The following is a 22,950-nucleotide window of genomic DNA, read 5'->3' as shown; positions in this document are numbered from 1 at the left end:
TGGTTAGAAAACAAAGCAAAAAAAGATGGTAACAAAATAACATGATTCTAGTTCTAATCTAAATTAAAAGAATATACTAAACACTCATGCACATAAACACCAGAGCACATGCCCAGAAGAAATATCAGGAAATAAATAAATAAAAATGTTAATGGAATTTATATTCAGATGATAGAGTTAGAGGTCATTTTAACTTTCTTCTTTCTCTGATTTAGTGTATAGCTTTCTGTCATGAATATAATTATATAATAAACAAAACTAAAATAATGGAGTTTTAGAATATGTAAGGTCTTACTGACCACATGACCCTGAGCCCCTGAGACAAGGAGCCTGTCACAGAGGTGACAGCATCCACAAGAAAGTATGAATCTGTCAGGCAGGGTCTGCCTCTGTCATCATCTTCTCTTCTTTACATATTCTCAAGGGGAACTTTTAGTGGGAAACTTGGTTTGGCTGTAGTGCGGCAAGGGTGGAGGACACATTCAAGAGACCTGGTCCCAGTCCAGTGCTGTCACTCACATTCTGAGAAGCCTGGGTAAGTCATTTTTTTTTCTCAGGCCATTTTATTATCTTTGAAAGGAGGACAAACTGGAAGGGCCCTGGAGACTATTGTCACTCTATTACCCTATCGTCTTCTCAGTTCCAAAGAAAAGGGATTTTTCTGCCCTATATCAGGATAGAGGACAAATCAGCAAATGTCCAGAATTGGGGGGTAGGGTGGGGGGGGAAGAAGAGGCTCTGGTGGGAATTGGCTGAGCATCTGCAAAGACGCAATGGGTAGTGCAGGGCCTGTGCTGGGGGTTCTGGGTAAGGTAGTATCTCCCTGCCTAGGGCTGCACCCCATCTGGAATTATCCAGCAGACACCCTGTAAGGAGCCACCTCCCTACTCCAGCAGATATGGAGGGGGGTGATCCTCCCATCCCACCTTTCTTCCATCAGCTGAAACACACAAGGCTCTGGATGTGGGACATCAGCCACACGGTGCTCACTCTCAGCAGGAGGATGGTGAGCTGTCTCAGGGGCAGCAAGTCTGGAATCTGCTGCTTCTGTGACCCACCTGCCCCTCCCCTGAGGCCCTGGTGACCATTAATGAGTATTTCACTTTCTTTTCACTGCAACCCTGTCAGCTAGATGACAATGGTTATCATTAGGCACATTTGACAGTAGAAGCAGCCGAAGTGCAACGATGCTAGGTCATTTGCCCCAAGGTCACGCTGCCAGCAAATGGAAGGACAGGGAAATATGTAAGCCAAGGTCAGCTTAGAAGGACAGGGAAATATGTAAGCCAAGGTCAGCTGGCTCCAAAGTGTCCACACTCTGCAATAGTGAATCCCATACAAGGCCAGTTCCCAGTATACGACATTTCTATTTTCTATTGTCTTCAAAGCACTCAGGCTGAGAGGTGACAACATTTCATGTACGTAAACAGAACTTTTGCATATTTCAGTGCACATCCAGGGCAATCTACATGGCCCTCCCTCTTGTGACAGAGAGGAAAACTCAAACTCACCCTCCCCACCTCCTTCTTGGACCCTGGAAATCAGGTGTACGTCAGGTCCCCCAGTGACAGACCAACTCAGGACTGTTGATCTGTGGTCACCTCAGACCCCGGTCCCTGGGACCATACCTCTGATTCCTCTTGCTGCCAATCATTTGCTGAGCAGCAGAGGCCACCCATGGCTGGACTACAGGGACTGCCAGAGGACACTTCAAAGTCCCCAATTACTGGCATGTCCCAGGCTCCTCACATCATTAATCCAGTGATGGCCAATTACTACATCCAAGAGACAGCCCTTATCTGCTTTCCACGGGAACTTCAAATAATACACAACACAGGCATGCCAGTGCCATGCCCCCAGCAGGCTTCCAATCATCATTCTTCCCAGACTGTCAATCACTGGCCCACACAGTTTCCAAAAGTGACTTATGGAGAGGCCAAACACTGACCATTCCTGAAGGACATAGGTTATGGCTCCCACTCCAGAAATCAACCCAGTGTTCCTCCCAAAATCACTGGCCTTCCAGGCCTAATAGTATGGCTCCACATTCCCACATAGTGGTCTAAAACAACACACACATTATTTTGTAGCTTATATGGGTCAAGAATCTGAGCACAACTTAGCTTGGTCCTGTTTCAGGTTCTTTCAAGTGGCTGCAAATAAGGTGTCAGCCAAGGTTAGGGACTCATCTGAAGCCTCAACTAGGGAAGGATCTGCTTCCATGGACATTTATGCAGTTCATTTGGGCTGTTGAACTAAGAGCCTCTGTTTCTTACTGACTGATGGTTGGAGGCCACTGCTACACAGGCCTTTGCAATATATCAAGTTGCTTCCCTGAAGCCAACAAAGAAAACCTGTTAGCAAAGACAGAAGCCACCATCTCTTGTAATCTAATCACAAAGGTGATGTATCCTCAATTTTAAAGTATGCTATTGGTGAAAAGCAAGTTACTCAAATAAAAGGGATTACACAGGTCACGAATACCAGGAAGCATGAATCTCTGGAGGCCATCTTGGAAGCTACTTCCCATAGATCATAGAGAAATGAGGACTCCAATGCAGAGATCATACACCCCTTCCCAAAATACCATTCCTCAGTCTGTGCAAAACCATGATAGTTTCAGACATCAAATATATAAGAGTATTCCACCAACTTACTCTATTTGAGGAAAACACTAAAGGAAGTATTTTAAATAAATGAATACTAAATCAGAAGCTAGATCTGAAAATAAAAGAAGAAAACAATGGTTAGCAATGATTGTTGTAAAATACATGCAGATAGCTATAGTTAAATTATGACAATGTGACTGGGGATTTTGAATTAAAATGTTAAAGTAAATTGTCTTGAAGCAGAATTGACTTAGTTTAAGAAAAAGTCTTCAAATAAACAGTTTAAAATTCTCTAGAAAAACCCATAAGTAATATTATTAATCTTGCTGAGACAAATATAGAGGATAGAGCATATTTCTTTTTTCTTTTTAATATAATTTATTGTCAAGTTAGCTAACATACAGAGTATGCAGTGTGCTCTTGGTTTTGCGGGTAGATTCCCATGATGCATCACTTATATATAACACCCAGTGCTCAACCCAACAAGTGCCCTCCTCATGCCTATCACCCATTTTCCCCTTTCCCCATCCCCCCATCAATCTTCAGTTTATTCTCTGTATTTAAGAATCTCTTGGGGGGCGCCTGCGTGGTTCAGTCAGTTGAGCCTCCGACTTCGGCTCAGGTCATGATCTCACAGCTCGTGAGTTTGAGCCCCATGTTGGGCTCTGTGCTGACAGCTCGGAGCCTGGAGCCTGCTTCAGATTGTGTCTCCCTCTCTCTCTCTCCCTAACCCACTAGCATCCTGTCTCTGTCTCTCTCAAAAATAAATAAACATTTTAAAAATTAAAAAAAAAAGAATCTCTTGGGGTGCCTGGGTAGCTCAGCGGCTGAGTGTCCCACATCAGCTCAGACCATGCATGATCAGTGAGTTCAGTGAGGTCAGTGAGTTCAGTGAGGTCAGTGAGTTCGAACCCCATGTCGGGCTGTGTGCTGACAGCTCGGAGGCTGGAGCCTGTTTTGGATTCTGTGTCTCCATCTCTCTCTGCCCCTCCCCCACTCACACTCTGCCTCTCTGTCTCTCTCTCAAAAATAAATAAACATTTTTTAAAAAAGAATCTCTTATGGTTTGCCTTGCTTTCTGTTTGAAACTATTTTTTCCCTTTCTCTTCCCCCCTGGTCTTCTGTTAAGTTTCTCAAGTTCCACATAGTGAAAACATGTGACATCTGTTTTTCTCTGACTGACTTATTTCACTTAGCATAATACCTTCTAGTTCCATCCACATTGTTGCAAATGGCAGGATTTCATTCTTTCTCATTGCCAAGTAGTATTCCATTGTATATATAAATCACATTTTCTTTTTCCACTCATCAGTTGATGGACATTTGGGCTCTAATAGCACTACTAGCAATTTATCCAAACGATACAGGAGCATTTTTCTTTACAATGAAAGGTCTAATTAGAGGCGCCTGGGTCCCTCAGTCGGTTAAGCGTCCAACTTTGGCTCAGGTCATGATCTCACAGCTCGTGGGTTCAAGCTCCGTGTTGGGCTCTCTGCTGACAGCTCAGAGCCTGGACCCCACTTCAGATTCTGTGTCTCCCTCTCTCTCTGTCCCTCCCCTGCTCACGCTCTGTCTCTCTCTCTCTCTCTTTCAAAAATAAACATTAAAAATTTTTTTCTAAAGAGAAAAAGAAAGGTCTAATTATATTCTGGTCAAATAATAGAGAAAACAAATTAAATCATGTCTGTTAGAAGTGAAAATTTATATAATGAACAATTAGTAAAAATAAGCATTTCCAAACTAATGAGGTAAGGGGGAGGGACAAACATGAACAGAAACTTCACTGAGCTATTAGGAAGAAGAAAAGGATAAAAGTTGTATTTAGGAAATAGTAAAATCAGTAATAAGCACAATACAAAAAGATAAAATTATCATAATTATACAAATTTAAATGGACTGAATCTCAAGACACTAATGTGGGATTAAGGAAAAAAACATACACAGTTACAAAAAGTGTATCCTAAAGATAAAAATGCAAAATAAATATTTAGGCAAAGATACATAAGGTGAGTGGCAGCAAAATAAAAGCAGCAGTGGTGATGTACTTATCAAATTAAACTCAAGGTTAAAAGCATTCAAACAAGGAAAAACAAAAAAAGACAAAACAAGGAAAACACATAATGTCATACTGCAATATGGCCTAAGATATACAATTTAGGATGCTGCTTCCCCCCCCCGCCACCCCCACAAAACACAGAACCACAAGGAGAACGTGTTTTAAAAGATTATTGCATTTATTGTATCTTTCTGTAATATAACAGCTCAAGTAGACAAAAAAAAAGAATCAGAGTAAAGAAACATTAATCATCAAACTAGATTGAAAGCCTTAATGAATAATCTATACCTAGCAAAGAATATATTTTCTTCTCTTATATCCATGAAAGTTTTTCAATTCAGTGGAATATATGACCTACAAAGAAAATCTTTTTTTTTCCAAAAAAAATTTTTTATGCTTATTTATTTTTGAGAGTAAGAGAGACAGAGTGTGAACCAGCGAGGGGCAGATAGAAAGGGAGACACAGGATCTAAGCAGGCTCCAGGCTCTGAACTGACAGCACAGAGCCCAACGCAGGGCTTGAACCCACAAGCCATGAGATCATGACCTGAGCTGAAGTCAGACACTTAACCAACTAAGCCACCCAGGCACCCCTACAAGTTTAGATTCAACAGGCCACATTCTCTGATCATAGAAAAATCATAATTACAAAAAAGAAAGAAAAAACAATGAATACTTAATAGTTAGACACTAAGAAACTTTCTTCAACAGCTAGGATCAAAGTGAGAAATCAATTCTGAAGTTTCACCTTTCATACCAAAGTTCAGGAGCTGTAAGTGCATTTAGAGGAAAGTGTGTGGCCTGAAATCCTTTACTATATCTATATATCTATACCTATATCTATATCTATATCTATATCATCTATATCTATATCTATCTATATCTACTTATTTATACTTATATAAACAGGAGACTGAACACACGAATATAACTGAGTTAAGAATTTGCTTTAAAAGATCAGAACAAGAACAAAGAAATGAAGTAAACATATGAAAATGAAACACCAAACAAAATATCAAGAAGTGGGAATTAATAAAAATGATAATTTAAATAAATAAAATAAATATAAGGAACATGAATAAATTAAAAAGCCAGTTCTTTCAAATAATCAATTAATTATGTGGCTTAGCCCCTGGAAAATCTGATCAAGAGAAGTACAAAAGTGCACTAATTAGTAATTTAAAGGGAGACATTACATGAGGTTAGGTAGTAATATAAACTAACTATGGGGGACTATTAGGTATAAGTCAAGAGCAACATACCTAACCATTTAAGTGAAATGTGTGAGTCCCTGGAAAAAAGGAATTATGAAAATTAATGAAAAAAATCATAAGGGACCAGTGAGTAGAGAAAAATTAAGAAAAGTGTTCAAGTCTCTCATTTCAAACATACCAGCACCCACAGGCAGCATTATCGGACACACCTCCACAGGAGACCTGGCTGGGGCTGACAAAGGCAGATATGGCAGAGGTCTCAGTCTTCCTCTGGCAACTCTATAGGTGTGAAATGGTCGTGACCACAAGGGGCTTCAATGTACAGGGCAGGCTGGAAAGGACAGACCCAGAGCAGTGTGGTGGAGGGAGCAGGAGAGGATGTGATAGGAAGTGCTGGGGGAGACGGACCAGGACTGGACTGGCAGGGGCCAAGGCTGACAAAAAGAGCTGGGACCTCATATGATGATAAGGTGTGGAACAACATGGGCAGGGGCATGACTGCCATGATACCTTGAATCCTCCTCAGTGTCCCAAAGTGGAATCATCAGGGGGGGATTATCCTACACTCATCTATCTCCCATCCCATTTTTGTAACACCTTTGGCCTGGGGAATATTAACGATTGCACAGAAGTTGATGAATGGGCTGTGCACTAATCAGGTGCCAACTACACGTCTGATGGCCTAGAATGGGGGACTGCCAGGAACAAAAGCCATTGGCGCCTTCTTTATAAGGTCATAGCTCCCCTGACAGAAGAGGGCCCACTGAGCCCTGAGTGGGTATCACTTCACAGCCACTCTGCATGTGCACTGCAGCCTCCTCCTAAGTACAGTTGCACTGCCACCCACCGCCATCAGAGGTTTGAAATTGGGTTTGTGGCCAGAGAGACAGGTTAGAGGGCCCTCAGGGGATATTTATATCCTTTGTTCTTCCAAAGTTTGTCAACAAAATTCTGGACGGTGGGGGATGAAGGCAGGGCAGATCCTTGGCCCTGCCAAATTTCAGGGAAGAAAGAGAGAGAGGGATGGGGAATGATGGCAACAGAGAGCAATTTTGAGGACCCCTTCCCATCCAGGGGTAAGCAGAGACAGGAGCCCAAATAGCGAACAGAGAAACACAGAGAAACTCTAAGATGACCTAAGAAAAAAGTGGTTATAGGAACTAGTGTGTGAAGAGTTCATTGAGTGTCTCCCTTGCACAGAGTGTTGGGTACAGGATCTCAGTCAAGCAGGGCTCAGCTGTCTGCTTTGGAGCGCAGGTCAGTGGTGAGCGGGTCATGCTGGACTGTCTGGTGAAGCATCAGGGCCAGAAGCCCTGCCCGGTTTGTCATAGCTGTGCGCACCTTGTGCTCCTGCTCAAGTAGCTCTTCCAGCTTGTTCAACTGTGGGAGGTAAACATGAGAGAAGGATTTCAGGATGCTATCCCACCCTTTCAGCCCCAGTCACCATTGTGGCCTACCATGCGAATACGCTCTAGGTCCACCTCAGCACGCCTCAGCTTCTCCCAGCAATAGTGGAGGTTGCACACGCGTTTAGGTAGGCGACAGAAATTACCAGTGAACTCAAAGACATTGTGCACTAGTGGGCAACCGCACACCTCATCATCTGATGCCTGTGAGGAAGAATAAGGGATGATGAGGTACGGAGGAGGATAGAAATGGAGTGATCAGACAGGCATTATGAGGAGAATGGGAAATGGAGGGCACTCTGGCAGGAAGGAGAAGAATGGGGAATAACTCAGCGGGGGTGGGGGGGAGAAAGGAATTCAGGATTAGGTAGAGAAGAAGAGGCAAAAGGGGAATTATCCTGCACAGAAGATGAAGGAAGAAGTTAAATAAGCAGGAATAGAGGAATGGAGGTGATCAGGCAGAAAAGATGGAAGAACAGAAAGAGATCAAACCAGAGTGAGAGTAAGGATGGAGGGAAGGTCTGACAGAGAGAAGTAGATGGAAGAGGGTTGGTAAAGCATGGGAAAAAAGTGAGGAATGACACAGGGAGGGTGGGAGTAATAGGGGTTGGCTAAACAGGGAGGAAGAAAGGATTTAGGACATGACAAGAAGGGAGAAGATGACTGGAGGCAGTGAGGCATGCAGAATAAGAACGAAGGAAAGTCAGAAAGTAAGGAAGAGAGGGAGGTCATACAGGGAGGAAGAGAGGAAGGTGGGACAGTCCAGCAAGGGGTGGGAAAGGAATGTATGATGGTCAAGCAAGGAAAGGAGAAGAATGGGGAATGGTTATACAGTGAGGAGCAAAGGAGACAGAAATAGTCAGGCAGAGAGGAGGGAGAGAGAAATGTAGGGGGTAGGTCAGGCAGAGAAAAAGTAAGAACAGAAGGTAATCAGCCAGCAAGGAGCAGGGAATGTGGGGTGGTCAGAAAGGGAGAAGGGGACACATGGGAGTTGGTCAGAAGATATGAAGGCAGTCAGGTAGAAGGAAGAAAGAAACAGGAGGCAATCAAGCAAAGAGGAAGAGAGGAATATGGCAGGGAGAAGGGGAGGAATGAAAGATGATGAGGTAGGGAAAGAAGAGTCACCTTGGGATCTCTCGAGTGCTCGGGACACAGCACCTGAAGCCGCTTACAGTACCTCTTACTCTTTGGGTTGTAAACATCACAGAAGAGCCTGGTGGCCCTGGGGGGAGGATGAAAGTGAAGTGCTAAGGGTCAGAAGAAGGGAGGTCCCACCTGAACCCCAAAGCCCATATTTTGTCCCTAACCCCACCCATACCCTGCCACTAACCTATCCACCTCTGCCTCTGAACACACCCTCTGATCTTTCCCACCCTGCTCCTGACCCTGTCCACATCATGCCTTTGACCTCAACTAGCACCCACACTCACCCTTCAATGCAAGTGGGATACATGGACCCGAAGGACGACTTGCCTTCATACTGGGAAGAAAGAGTACAAATGGGAGAAACTGTGGACTTACACAGCATGCCCTCCCATGACAAGCCCCAAACAACACATTTGTCCCTGTGGCTCCTATGCTCCTGTCTGCCCAGCCAATGTCCCCCCTCACCATTGGCTGATGTTCCAGTCTTGGCCCTCCTACTAGGGATGGAAGAGAAGCACAAATGGGTAGAACCATGGATGTGTGTTACATTTTTACAACAAATACCCAGGCACCAAACATGCCCTCCTCCTCATGGATCCCACCCAGCCAAAAACACGTTTACCTCCTCTTCCCCCAGCCAATTCCCTAACCTTGACAAAACAGTGTTCCATGTGGCGCAGGGCGACATGCATGTTAACTGACTGCCCGCAGGAGACACAGAAGATCTGCAGGTTTGCATTGTTCCTGTTATTTTTGTTGATCTGCACAGGACAGTGGAAGGGCCAGTGAAGAGTGGGCAAGATAGCAAATACCTTTCTGCTCCATCCCACCCACTCCCACGCACCTCCTCATCCTTGCACACAGGCTGCTGCTTGCCACGCAGAATTATGGCCTCAAGTTCATAGAAATGGCACTCCATGTCCTTCAGGCGGGTGTGAGTGTCCTGCTGCTCTTGGTGGATGCGCTCAAGCATTTTCTTGCCACGCTCCTCAGCAATACAGGGGCTCTTCTGCCACTGCTGGATGCGCTGGGGCAGAATCGCATAGATGCGGCTAGAAAAGGAGACAACAAGAAATGGAATGGGTAGGTAGGGACATCAAAAGAAAAAATGGGTGAGTGACCGAATGGTGGTGAACACGTGATTGAATGGTGGATGGATAGGTGGGTAAATGACTATAAGGGCGTGGGTTGGCGGATGGAATGTGTATGGGTGGTTCAGTGGGCAGGTGACTGTAAGGGTGAATGGATGGGTGGGTAGGTGGATGAATGGTGGGAGGATACACAGGTAGAGGGATAGACAGACTTACGGATGGCATATATTATGCCCTACTCCACACCCTGTCGCTTAACTTCACTCACTCAGCTGCGAGCTTCATGCCACAATCATCTGAGCAGTACTTGGAGCCTGGCCGGGTAGGATACACACAGCCAGGTCCCAGGCACTGCCGCAGCGAGGCCAAATCCTTGGCATCTGCCTTCTCTTGGTGTTTACGCTTTGACATGAGCTTTCGCTTCTTCTTCTTCTCTTTCTGTGGGACACGAGTGGTCAAGGCAAGGATAGGAGAGTTTATGTCAGCTTCCTAACCTTGCAACCCAGCCCTGTGTTCCACCCGACCCCTGTCTTCATGCCCCCCATCCCACCATTTCTGTCGCCTTGCACTCCACCTTTTTATTCAACTTCTTTTTCTTCACTTTCACTGCTGCTTTCTGCATTGCAGGATCCAGGAGCGGAAACTTCTCAGTGTCACTCATCCAGGACTGTAGGCCAGGAAAATGCTGGCAGGTCTTCTCAACTTGTTTCTTAAATGATACTTGGACACTGCCTCACTTCATTCTCCAAACTGATGACCCTCTCTGTCTTCACTGTCCCCTTCTTTCCACCCAGAGGCCCGCCATACGCTTATCAGGCTTTGTCTAAAGTCCCCTCTCCAAATGTCCTGGCATAGGTTTCAGCCCTGAGGAAGGTCCTTTTCAGACAACAGCTGGAGTGAGGCTGTTATCTGAGAGGCCTCTTTTATTGCTAATGGCACTGCCAGCACCTGGTACTTCTGGGACAGCCTGGGCTTCTGCATTCCAAAGTAGGAAGCTGTGATTGAATGGGCAGTGGGCAGTGTGAAGGGCAAACCCTTGCACTAGCTCCACTCCCCCATCCACCCTGTGTCCTAAACTCACCAGAGACCAGGAATTACAAGTAGGGCTCCTGTGATGATGGGAGGAGGACTCTGGGTCAGCACTGAGTAGAAACAGACTTACCCTGTCCCAACACTCCTGGTCCCACCTTCTGGCCAACATGGCCAGGTCCCACTGCACCTGCCTGGGACTGAATGGCACCACCTGTCCCTGCTTGCCCACTTTATCCAGACACACCTGGCTGGTCCTTCTCACCCCCATTTTGCCCACCGAAATGCATAAAGCCCTGCCTATCTGCCCAAAAAGGCTGGACTACACTCCTTCACAGTTGGTCAATACAGCCTGCCCTGCCCCATCCTTCAGGACATACTTGCAACCCTGCTTGCCCTGTACCATGGACCCAAATAAGCCACCTCTGCCTAGCCCACCCAAACATGCATGACCCCACACCTCAGACATGCTCCACCCACCTGCCTGCCCTACCCAGTCTCTCCAGGCCCCGCCTGCCAGACTGCCCTCTTGGACACATTCTGTCTCACCTTACAGTCCCAGCCCTGTGAGCCCCATACACTACGCCAAGGCATACCTAACCCTGCCTCATACAACCATATAAGGCCCTTCCCTCTTCCCAGACTCTCTCAGCCTCATATGATTCTCCCACTTCCTGTACATACCCAGTTCTGCCTTACCTTCCATGTCCTAGGCCATGCCAAGCCCTATCCACCCCCACTCCCCACATGCACATGCCAGATCATGACCTGTCTGCCCTGACTCACTTACCTAGAATAATTTTGTGATCTTTATTCTGAAAAGTACTCCTATGTGAACCCAGTGACGCCAAGTAAAATATATAAATATACAAAAATTTTGAAAATTTATGTGTGTGTGCATATATAGATATAGATATGCACACACACATACATTTTGTATATACACATATATATGTATACACACACACAAATCACTTTCAGTGATTAAAAGAGCAGGCACACACACTGAAAGAATATACACTTTTGAATAAGACCATTATCAGTTGGAGAACTCACACTATTATTGAGCTAGAGATATAATATTAATAAAAAACTGACCCTGAAATTAGCCTTAAAGGAAGTCTGAACACATTCCAATGAATGAGTATCACATAAGGCACAAATAAGTTGCATTTGAAATTAATAAACGGTTTAACTTTTGAAAATTGAAAAGGCACTTTTAAGTAACTCTTGGTAAAAAGAAAAATAACTGAAATTGGAAAAAACTTATCACTTAATAAGACCGAAAGCAATACATACCCAAATGTGGAACTTTAGGACAAAAGTATGAGAAAAGAAAGACGGAAATTAGTGACCCCTTGCTTTCAACTCAAACTGCAACGAGTCACTATCCCGACTCCAACCCATTACCTGACCCCCCCATTACCAACGCCAAAATCCACTTTAATGACCCACACACACACCTCTCCAGTCACAGAACCTACAGTCCCTCTTCAAAACCCTTAAAAATACCTCAGCACCGAACAGACGCTTAACTGTCCGGAGCCTCCAGGCAGGGACCGTGAAATGGTTGACAGAACTACTTCCGGTTCCGGTAGCGACTTTAGCTCCGCCCCTTCTTGGATGTGTTGGGTTTGTGCTTGCTCAAGGTCCTCTGCAGAGTTGATATACAGACAAAAGTTAGAAGAGCATGGTTACAAAGAAATGATACAGCTACACGTGTGCCATTCTTCAGAACATCACCTCAGGCCTACATGGATACATTTGTCTCTTCTGACATCAATACCAAGTTTCATATATTGGAGTGATTGATCATTGCATTATTGTATATGACAGGAAAATTGATTCCGTTATCATTTCCGGTTATTTTGAATAATTTCGAGTCATTACTATTTTACCATCTTCTATTACTTTAATTGTGTAGTAACCAATGAGAAAAACAAGCAAAAACACATAAGTCAATTTTTTAGTCAAGAAAAGAGAAAAAGATTTATAGAAAAGCCAGGAAAAAAAGAAATCAAAATGTAAGAAAGTAGGAATAAGTTCACATTTCAAGTTCATATTTTATTACATAACCAGTAATAAAAAGTTATTAATGGGGTAAACTCTCCAGTTAACGTCAAAGATTGCCATTTTGGATGAAAAACAACAAACCTAGTCATATGCTGTTTATGCCAAACTTAGCAAATCATTAAGATACAGAAACATTTGAAGCAAAGGGATAGAAGAAAATTTTCTAGGTACATGCTAATCAAAATGAAGCAAGGTCAGTTATTTTAATATCAGACTAAAGAGACTGAGACAAAAAGTTATTCATTGGGATTGAAAAGGTAATTTCAAAATGACATGATTCATCATGAATATGTAAAAAAAATTCAATCTTATACACAATTAAATGGTGTAAAATAAGTATAAAGAAAAATATATTAGAACAAAAGGTGATTTAGAAAACAAATATTCCCATTATAGAATATTACAACCCCACTGCTCTTTCAATTCCCACTCACTCTTCAAGACTTAGCTTTGGCATCACTATCTGCAAAGCTCTCTCTGCTTCCTTTTCATCTGGATGACCAGACTCTCTTCTGAATGAACTTTTGGACATAATTATTTTTTTAAGTTTATTTATTTTTGAGAGAGACAGAGACAGCATGAGTCAGGGAGGAGCGGAGAGACAGAGGGAGAGAAAGAATCCTATGCAGTCTCCACGCCGCCAGCACAGAGTCCAATGCAGGGCTCAAACCCACAAAACTGTGAGATCATGACCTGAGCCAAAACCAAGAGTCGGACACCTAACCGACTGAGCCACCCAGGTACCCATGGACATAATTATAAAAGCAAGGAAGTTCCTTTTATTTTAATATTGAAATTAAGAAAGAAATGGGGGCATTGTCTGAACTCTTCAACCTGTTTTGTGCCTGTCTTCTTCACTAGAAATGAAGGTAGGAACAATGTTGGTCTTGGTCACTTCTGGTTGCCCAATGCCCAGTTTACTGCCTGGCACACAGGGGTGTCCAATGACCAACAATGATCAAAGGAATGTATCAGGGGCCCTGCCCCTCAAGTGTTGTTGCAAAATGGAAAATTACTGTAATTTATCTGGTTCTGTATTATTCCTTGAAGATAAAAGCAAATATACGCTGTAATTTACATTAGAGTTATGTTTTAAATATCTTTGACAAGAAAATCAGTGTTCAAAAAATGTTTAAGATCTTTCTGTGAAGAAACTATTTTTCCTTGATTCAAGCCTGGCATCTAATGACAGTGCCCCTAGCTAAATCTTCACAGCTTATATCAAACCCAGTTTAGGGATCTGGGCAAGAGATAAGAAATCCAGGCTGAACTCAGAAGTAGTCTGTGAGCTCTAAAGAAAATTTTAACCCACTCGCTATGGTCGTGAAAGTTTATAAGCACTACTTGTGGTGTCCAAGCTAATGTTTTAACTTCTCTTTGAATTATTTTTCAAGACTGTGGCCAACTCAGTGAGTCTTGGACAGCTTTTTGCTCTCCTTCACCTCTGACTTCATACCTACTTCTCCAATGTTTCTTTACTGCTGTTTTCCTTCATTCTCAATTCCACAGCACTAGTTTAGGTTTCTCATATTTTACATCATAATGAACTTCTTCCTCTGCAATGTGGCTGGCTGATCCATTTTGCCTCCAGGATTGTATTCCCAAAGGGCTACAGATAAATATGTCACCATCCTCCCTGGGAATCCTCCTTAGATCCCCAGAATCAGAATCAGTTCTGCACTCTATGATGTTCCCCTCAAAGTTCTCTATGACAGGGGCCCACTTCCCTGAGACAGACACGTCCTCTTCCCAGGCCCTCCAGGTGTCAAACACTCAGGGCATCCTGGATATTCACTCTCTTGTCAATCCAGCATAGGCTCCACATACCAGGCCTTTGCTCAGATCTGCCCTTCTTTTTTGCTAATTTCTGCTCACCTTTCAAGACTCAGCTTTGGCACCACCACCTGTAAAGTTCCCTCTACTTCTTTTCCAACTGGGTGACCTGTGTCTCTTTCGAATGTACTTGTGGGCATAGTTATAACAGTGAGTGGTGTTCCTTTTACTTTAATCCTGGGATTATAAAGGATGGGGGGTTGCTGATTATACCTCTCATATCTGTTCCATGTTTATCTGTTTTTGCCTGTCAACATTCTGCTTATCTTCCAAAACTAAGCTCAGATGCTTGCCCCACTAGGATGCCTTCTCCAAACCCCTTTCTCTTCCTTCTTCAGTTTTTCCACAGCAATTCTGTCATTCTGCTTTGCATCACTGTGTGGATAGCAGGGTTCTCTCCTCCACCACACAGTTAAGGCAAAGCTGAATGTGAATGCCCTGACTCCCAGCCCAGTGCTCCTACAACAATCGCTAGTGATTCTTGACTTATTGCTTTGGTTTCTTCTGACTTCCCAGATATGTGAGATGCTAAGTGCTTTGTGAGAAAGAAAGACCACCTCCTTAGAGACAAACACTAGAATGGCCATCCAGACGGGATGGAGCAAGAACATGAACCAGTCCAGGAGTGGATACTTTAAATTTAACCTTTCCTCTGCAGACTGTTTCTGTACATATAATTTTGGTTTTTATAACATCTAATAAGTTAAAAAGTCTCTTATGGATCGTGCTTTGGATATCATATAGAAAAACTCTTTGCCTAATCCAAGACCACAAAGATTTTCTCTCATATTTTCTTTCAGAAGTTTTATAATTATATATTTAACATATAGGTCATGATCTGTTTGAATTAATTTTTGTATAAGATGTGAGATGTAGGTTGAAGTTCATCTTGTTTTGGGGTTTTTTTGAGAGTTTTTTATATGGATATTCAATTTCTCCAGAATTAATTATTTTTTTAAGTTTTTAAAATTTACTTATTTTGAGAGAGACAGAGACAGTGCAAGCAGAGGTGGGGCAGAGAAAGAGAGAGAGAGAGAGAGAGAGAGAGAGAGAGAGAATCCCAAGCAGGCTCCACAGCCAGCACAGAGCCTGATGCAGGGCTTAAACTCACAAAACCATGAGATCATAACCTGAGCTGAAACCAAGAGTCAGACACTTAACTGACTGAGCCACCTAGGCACCCCTCCAGAAATATTTATTGAAAAACCAAGGGGAAAAATAGATACAAGCCTAGAGGGAAGGAGGCAAACCACAAGAGACTATTAAATACAGAGAACAAACTAAGGGTGTCTCTGAGTGTTCAACTTTGGAGCTGGGGTGGGGAAGAGGGGGAAATGGGTGATAGGCATTGAGGAGGGCACTTGTTGGGGTGCGCACTGGGTGTTGTATGTAAACCAATATGACAATAAATTATATTCATAAAAATTTTTTTGAAAATTTAAAATTTTAAAAATTTAAAAATTTTACAAATTTAAAAAATTTTTAAAAAGGAAAAGACAACCCCTTCTCAATCAAAAATACTTTGCACTTTATTAAAAAAAATCAGTTGATAAGGGAGCACCTTGGCGACTCAGGTGGTTAAGCATCTAATTCTTGATTTTGGCTCAGGTCATGATCTCACAGTTCATGAGATTGAGCCCCATGTCAGGCTCTGCACTGACAGCACAGTGCCTGCTTGGGATTCTCTCTCTCTCCTTCTCTTTCTGTCCCTCTCCTGCTCTCTCTCTCTCTCAAAATAAATAAATAAACAATTTTTAAAAGATAAGTTGACAAGAAGAGGATTCTGAGAAGATGGAGGAGTAGGAAGCACCAGAAATCTGTCTCCCACCTAGACAACAATTGCAGAATCTTCCTGGTGTAACCATTTCAGAACTCTGGAGAAGAGAGAATACTTAAGAAAGAATGGCCAAAAACTTCATAACCTGATGAAAGATACGAATATAAACATCCAAGAAGCTCAGTAAACTTTAGGTAAGATTTACTTAAAGAGAGCTACATCAGGACACATTGCAAACAAAATGTGCAGACACATTGCAGAATTTTGTCTGCAAAATTCTTTGCAGACAAAGAATTTTGAAAGCAGCAAGAGAGTAGTGACTCATCACATACAAGGGATTCAAAATGCTAAAAAAAAAACAAAACCTGTCAACCAAGAATTCTATTCCAGAAAAGTTGTCCTTCAAATGTAAGAAAGAAATTATGACAATCCCAGGTAAACAAAAGCTAACAGAGTTCATTACCACTAGACTTGCCCTGTAAGAACTGCTAAAGGGAGTCTTGCAGGTTGAAATGAAAGGACAATAAACAGAAACTTGAAGCCATACAAAAAAAAAATAAAGATTTCAGGGGCACCTGGGTGACTCAGTCGGTTAAGCGTCTGACTTCGGCTCAGGTGATCTCATGGTTTGTGAGTTCGAGCCTCTTGTCAGGGTCTGTGCTGACAGCTCAGAGCCTGAAGCCTGCTTCAGATTCTGTGTCTTCCTCTCTCTCTGCCCCACTCTGTTTGCTCTCTGTCTCTCTATGTCTCTCAAAAATGAATAAATGTTTAAAAAAAAGATTTCAGTAAAGGTAAATAGATGGGAAATTATAAAAGGTAGTATTATTAAAATAATGGTGCACAACTACACTTATTTTTTTACATGATTTCAGAGACTAATACATTAAAAATGCAACTATTAAGGAGATTTTTCAAAATGGCAGTGGAGTAGGAGGACCCTAGGCTCATCTCATCCTACAAACACAACTAGATAACTATCAAATCATCCTAAACACCCCAGAAATCAACCTGAAGACTGGCAGGACAAACTCCACAATTAAAGGGAGAGGAAAGTCTACATCAAAGAAGGTAGATAGTGCAGAGATGTGGTCTAGTGGAGAAATGGATCACAAGTGCTATGGAATGGAGGGAGCTGTGATTGTAGAGAAGGGCTAGAGTGTGAGGAGCACACAGGGGAATGCACAGGAGAATGTTTCCCCAGAGCCATTAGCTTGGAAAATGAGAGGGGCTGAATTTTGTGAGTTTCTTGCAACCAATGGGGCTTAAGACCCAGAGTGTTAAAGGTCACAGGGCTTGGTGGGTAGAGACTGGAGAGAACTGCCCTGTTCCTGGAAAGAAGGCAGGCAAACAACCTGGGGCAGACAGCATGGAAATAGCAATCTGAAAAACATCTGGGACACACAGTGGGAAGATTATTTGCTCTTCTTGGGGCTTGTCCCTGGGAGGCAGCGTTCATGGAGATTCCTCTCTGGCAATAAAGAAGATATCTGGTGCCATTTCCCTCCATCACCCCTCAGCATAAACACAGAGCCACCTGAGGTAAAGAGCTTAGTGCAGACACTGGCTGCCTAACTTGCTTATACCAAGCCCAGGCCCCTGTGATATTGTGGGACTGCCCTTCCTAGTCAAGATTTCCTCTGTACCAGCATGGCAGGCTCCTCCCCAGAAGACCAGCACAAGCCCTGACCACACATCTCCTGACCAGAGAGTTCTGCGGGGCTTCAGTTCCGGTAGAGTTGTTACCAGGTCTCATTTCACAGGCAGACCAGAGCACACCAAGTTAAAATGAGCCACATTCAGGCCAGGGACCAAACATTGCCCACTGCAGGCAAGTAGCCTTTGCAAACGATTGGCTGAAAGATACAACAGCCAAAATACAACAGCAGAGCACATGCAGCACACACTGGAGACACTCCCTGAAACAGTAGGTCCTGGGAAATACATAACTTCTTCTTCATAAGGTCATTACTTTCAGGAACAGGAGACATAACTGGCTTTCCTAACATACAGAAGAAGTCAGAGACTTAGACAAAATGCCAAGACAGAGAAATTAATCTCAAATGAAAGAACAAGATAAGGGCACAGCCACAGATCTAAGTGAAACAGATAAAAGTCACATGTCTGATGGAGAATTTAAAGCAATTATCATAAGGATACTCATCGGGCTTGAGAAAAGAATGGAAGACATCAGTGAGACCCTTACCACATAGATAAATTAGTTTGAAAAGAATCAGTCAGAGATGAAGAATTCAATAAATGAGATTGGAAAGAGGCTTCCTTCAATGAACAGCTGGCTGGAAGAAGCAGGGCAATGAAGTAGTGGCCTAGAAGGAAAAGGCGTTGAAAGTAATGGAGCTGAACAAAAGAGAGAAAAAAGAATTATGCAACGTAAGAATAGACCTAAGGAAGTCAGTGATTCCATCAAATGTAATAAAATTTGTATTATAGTAGTCTCAGAAGAAGAACAGAGAGAAAAGGGGGCAGAAATTTCATTTGAAGAAATAACAGCAGAAAAATGCCTTAATCTAGGGAAGGAAACAGACATCCAGATTCAGGAGGCACAGAGAAATCCCATCAACATCAACAGAAGTCTATAGCAATACAGGCCTACCTCAAGAAGCAAGAAAAATCTCAAATAAACAACTTAACCTTACACCTAAAGGAGCTAGAAAAAAGAACAACAAACAAAACCTAAAACAAGCAGAACGAAGGAAATAATAAAGATTAGAGCAGAAATAAATGATATAGAAACTAAAAAAAATAGAACAGATCAATGAAACAATAAGCTGGTTCTCTGAAAAAATTAATAAAATTCATAAACCTCTAGTCACACTTATCAAAAAGAAAAGATAAAGGACCAAAAAAAATAACATCACAAATGAGAGAGGAAAAATAACAACCAACACCACAGAAATACAACAGTTAGAATGTTATGAAAAACTACATGCCAAGAATGTTATGAAAAACTATATGCCAACAAATTTGACAACCTGGAAGAAACAGTCAAATTTCTAGAATCATATAAACTACCAAAACTGAAACAGTAAGAAATAGAAAACTTGAACAGACTGATAACGAGCAAAGGAATTGAATCAGTAATCAGAAAACTCCCAACAAACAAAAGTCCAGGGCCAGATGGCTTCACAGATGAATTCTACCAAACATTTAAAGAAGAGATAATAGCTATTCTTCTTAAACTTTTCAAAAAAAAATAGAAAAAAGACAGAAAACTTCCAAATTCATTCTATGAGGTTAGCGTTATGCTGATACCAAAACCAGATAAAGGCTCCACTAAAAAAGAGAACTACAGGCCATTATTCCTGATGAACATGGATGCAAAATTCTAAATAAAATACTAGCAAACTTAATCCAATAAAAACATTAAACAAATCACCATGATCAAGTGGGATTTATTCTTCGGTTACCAGGGTGGTTCAATATTTGCAAATCAATCAACATGATACACCACATAATAAAAGAAAGAATAAGAGCCATATAATAATTTCAATGGATGCAGAAAAAGCATTTGACAAAGTACAACATCTATTCATGATACAAACCCTCAACAAAGTAGGTTTAGAGGGAACATACTTCAACATAATAAGGCCATCTATGAAAAACCCACAGCTAACAACATCCTCAGTTGGGAAAAACTGAGAAATTCTCTACAGTCAGGAACAAAACAGGGATGTCCATTCTCACCACCGTTATTTAACATAGTACTGGAAGACCTAGTCACAGCAATCAGACAGCAATACAAAATAAAAGGCATTCAAATCAGCAAGGAAGAAGTAAAAGTTTCGCTCTTTGCAGATGACATGATACTATATGTAGAAAACCCGAAAGACTCCACAAAAAACTATTAGAACTGACACGTGAAATTAGTAAAGTTGCAGGATACAAAATCAACATATAGAAAGCTATTGCATTTCTATATACCAATAATGAAGCAGAAAGAGAAATTAAGGAATTGATCCCATTTACAAGTGCACCAAAACAATAAGATATTTGGGAATTAACCTATCCAAGGAGGTAAAAGGTCTGTACTCTGACAACTATAAACACAGATGAAAAAAATTGAAGATGAGACAAAGAAATGGGAAAACATTCCATGCTCATGAATTAGAAAAAAAAATATTGTTAAAATGTCCTTACTACCCAAAGTGATCTATACATTCAATGAAATCCCTAACAGCATTTTTTCTCAAAGCTAGAACAAACAATGCTAACATTAGTATGAAACCACAAAAGACCACAAGTAGCCAAAGAAACCTTGAAAAAGAAAAGCAAAGCTGGAGGCATCACAATTCTGGACTTGAAGTTATATTACAAAGCTGTAGTGATAAAGACAGTATGGTACTGGCACAAAAATAGACACATAGGTCAATGGAACAGAAGAGAAAACTCAGAAATGAACCCACAACTATACAGTCAATTAATCTTCGACAAAGCAGGAAAGAATACCCAATGGAAGAAAGACAATCTCTGCAACAAATGGTGTTGAGGAAACTGGACAATAATATGCAAAAGAATGAAACTAGACCACTTTCTTACACCGTACACAAAAATAAATTCAAATGGATTTAAGACACAAATGTGAGACCTGAAACCATAAAAATCCTAGAGGCGACCACAGACAGTAACCTCTTTGACATCAGCCATAGCAACTTCATTCTAGGTATGTCTCCTGAGCCAAGGGAAACAAAAGCAAAAATAAACTATTGGGACCTCGTCAAAATTAAAGGATGCAGTACAATAAAGAACACAAAAAACAAAACTAAAAGTCAACCTAAAGAATGGGAGAAGATATTTGCAAATGACATATCTGCTAATGGGCTAGTATCCAAAATCTATAAAGAACTTATCAAACACATCACCCAAAAACAAATAATCTAATTCATTAAGAAATAGTCAGAAGACATGAATAAACATTTTTCCAAAGAAGACATAGAGATGGCTAACAGACACCTGAAAGGCTCAACATCACTTATCATCAGGTAAATGCAAATCAAAACTACAATGAAATATCACTTCACACTTGTCAGAATGGCTAAAATCAACAACACAAGGAACAAGTGTTGGTGAGGATGTGGAGAAAGAAGAACCTTCTTGCACTGTTGGTGGAAATGCAAACTGGTGCAGGCACTGTGGAAACAGTATGGAGGTTCCTCAAAAAGTTAAAAATAGAAGTACCTTATGACCCAGCAATCTTACTACTGGATATTTACCCAAAGAATACAAAAACGCTCATTCAAAGGGACACGTGCACCCCAATGTTTATAGCAGCATTATTTACAATAGCCAAGATATAGAAGTAGCCCAAGCATCCATCGATTGATGAATGGATAAAGAAGAGACTGTTAAAAACTGAGAACAAACTGAGGGTTGATGGGGGGGTGGGAGGGAGGGCAGGGTGGGTGATGGGTATTGAGGAGGGCACCTTTTGGGATGAGCACTGGGTGTTGTATGGAAACCAATTTGACAGTAAATTTCATATATTAAAAAATAAAAAAAATAAAAAAAAAAACCTAAAAAAAAAAAAAAAAGAAGAAGTGGTATATACATACTGTGGCCGCTCACTGAAGAAAAAGTTCTCGGACACTAGATTGAGTGGATGTCCAGGGCTGCTCTGCGGGAGAGCAGAAGCAGCAGACTACACACAGATTTTATTTCGTATTTTCTTAGATATGAGTATCAAAAAATATCAAAGCATGGAAAGAGAACACAAAGGATCTTTAGACATTAATCAGACATGCACCTGGTGGCTACGTGAAGGCATGCAGGGAGTACATGTAGTTTCAAGGAGTGCCGGGGAGTTACAGTGGAGTTTGTATCTAACTGTCCTCTGGGGGATCATGGGGTTCTGTATCTCATAATGCTATCGCGTTCGACAGCCTTGAGACTAGAACATTGCTGATATTTCAGCTATTGCCCCATTCACCATTCAGGACTTACAATACACTCTCTAGAAATAACTCCACAATATACAATGGAATATTATTCAGCCATAAAAAAAATGAAATCTTGCCTTTTGCAACGGCACGGATGGAGCTAGAGAGTATAATGCTAAGCAAAATAAATTAGTCAGAGAAGGACAATCATGATATGCTTTCACCCATATGTGGAATTTAAGAAACAAACAAACAAAAACAAGCAAGGGGAAAAATGACAGAGAGAGAGAGAGAAAGAGAGAAATCAAGAAACAGACTCTTTAGAAAACAAACTGATGGTTACCAGAGGGGAGAGGGGTGGGGGGGATGGGCTAAATAGGTGATGGGGATTAAGGAGTACACTTACTGTGATGAGCACTGCGTGATGTACGGAACTGTTGAATCACTATATTGTATACCTGAAACTAATATAACACTGTATGCTAACTAACTGGAATTAAAATAAAAACTTTAAGAAAATAAATAAAAATTTAAAAACTTTAAAAAAGACAGAAGATTGATTTATTTGATTATGTTTATTTATTTTGTTTTAAGCTTTTATTAAATTCCAGTTAGTTAACATACAGTGTAGCATTAGCTTCAGGTGTAGAATCCAGTGATCCATCACTTACATACAATACCCAGTGCTCACCCCAACAAGTGCCCTCCTTAATACCCTTCACCCATTTAATCCACCCATCTCCTACCCACCTCTCCTCTGATAACCCTTCGTTTGTTCTCTATAGTTAAGAGTCTGCTTTCTGGTTTACTTCTCTTTTTTTCCCC

General features: G+C 41.7%; 1 protein-coding gene across 2 annotated transcripts; it reads right to left on the bottom strand.

Annotated features, from left to right (window-relative positions):
- Nucleotides 1–5,210: 5,210 nt before the first annotated feature.
- Nucleotides 5,211–21,864, bottom strand: LOC102966351 (CXXC-type zinc finger protein 1-like). 2 transcript variants are annotated; one of them, XM_042975106.1, is made up of 11 exons: nucleotides 21,802–21,864; nucleotides 12,064–12,205; nucleotides 11,851–11,862; nucleotides 10,097–10,189; nucleotides 9,791–9,960; nucleotides 9,276–9,483; nucleotides 9,082–9,192; nucleotides 8,716–8,765; nucleotides 8,411–8,507; nucleotides 7,337–7,489; nucleotides 5,211–7,259 (listed from the first exon to the last, which is right to left on the bottom strand). In XM_042975106.1, exons 4-11 carry the CDS (start codon nucleotides 10,181–10,183, stop codon nucleotides 7,113–7,115), a joined length of 1,023 nt encoding a protein of 340 aa, XP_042831040.1. In that variant the 5' UTR covers nucleotides 10,184–10,189; nucleotides 11,851–11,862; nucleotides 12,064–12,205; nucleotides 21,802–21,864; the 3' UTR covers nucleotides 5,211–7,112. The 2 variants fall into 2 exon arrangements, with proteins under 2 accessions (XP_042831040.1, XP_042831041.1); XM_042975107.1 differs by lacking the exon at nucleotides 9,082–9,192.
- Nucleotides 21,865–22,950: the final 1,086 nt, after the last annotated feature.

This window comes from Panthera tigris, chromosome X, assembly GCF_018350195.1.
Source record: "Panthera tigris isolate Pti1 chromosome X, P.tigris_Pti1_mat1.1, whole genome shotgun sequence".
NCBI lineage: Eukaryota > Metazoa > Chordata > Mammalia > Carnivora > Felidae > Panthera > Panthera tigris.
Note: the sequence above shows the minus strand (reverse complement) of the source record. Positions and strands in the feature narration are given on the sequence as shown.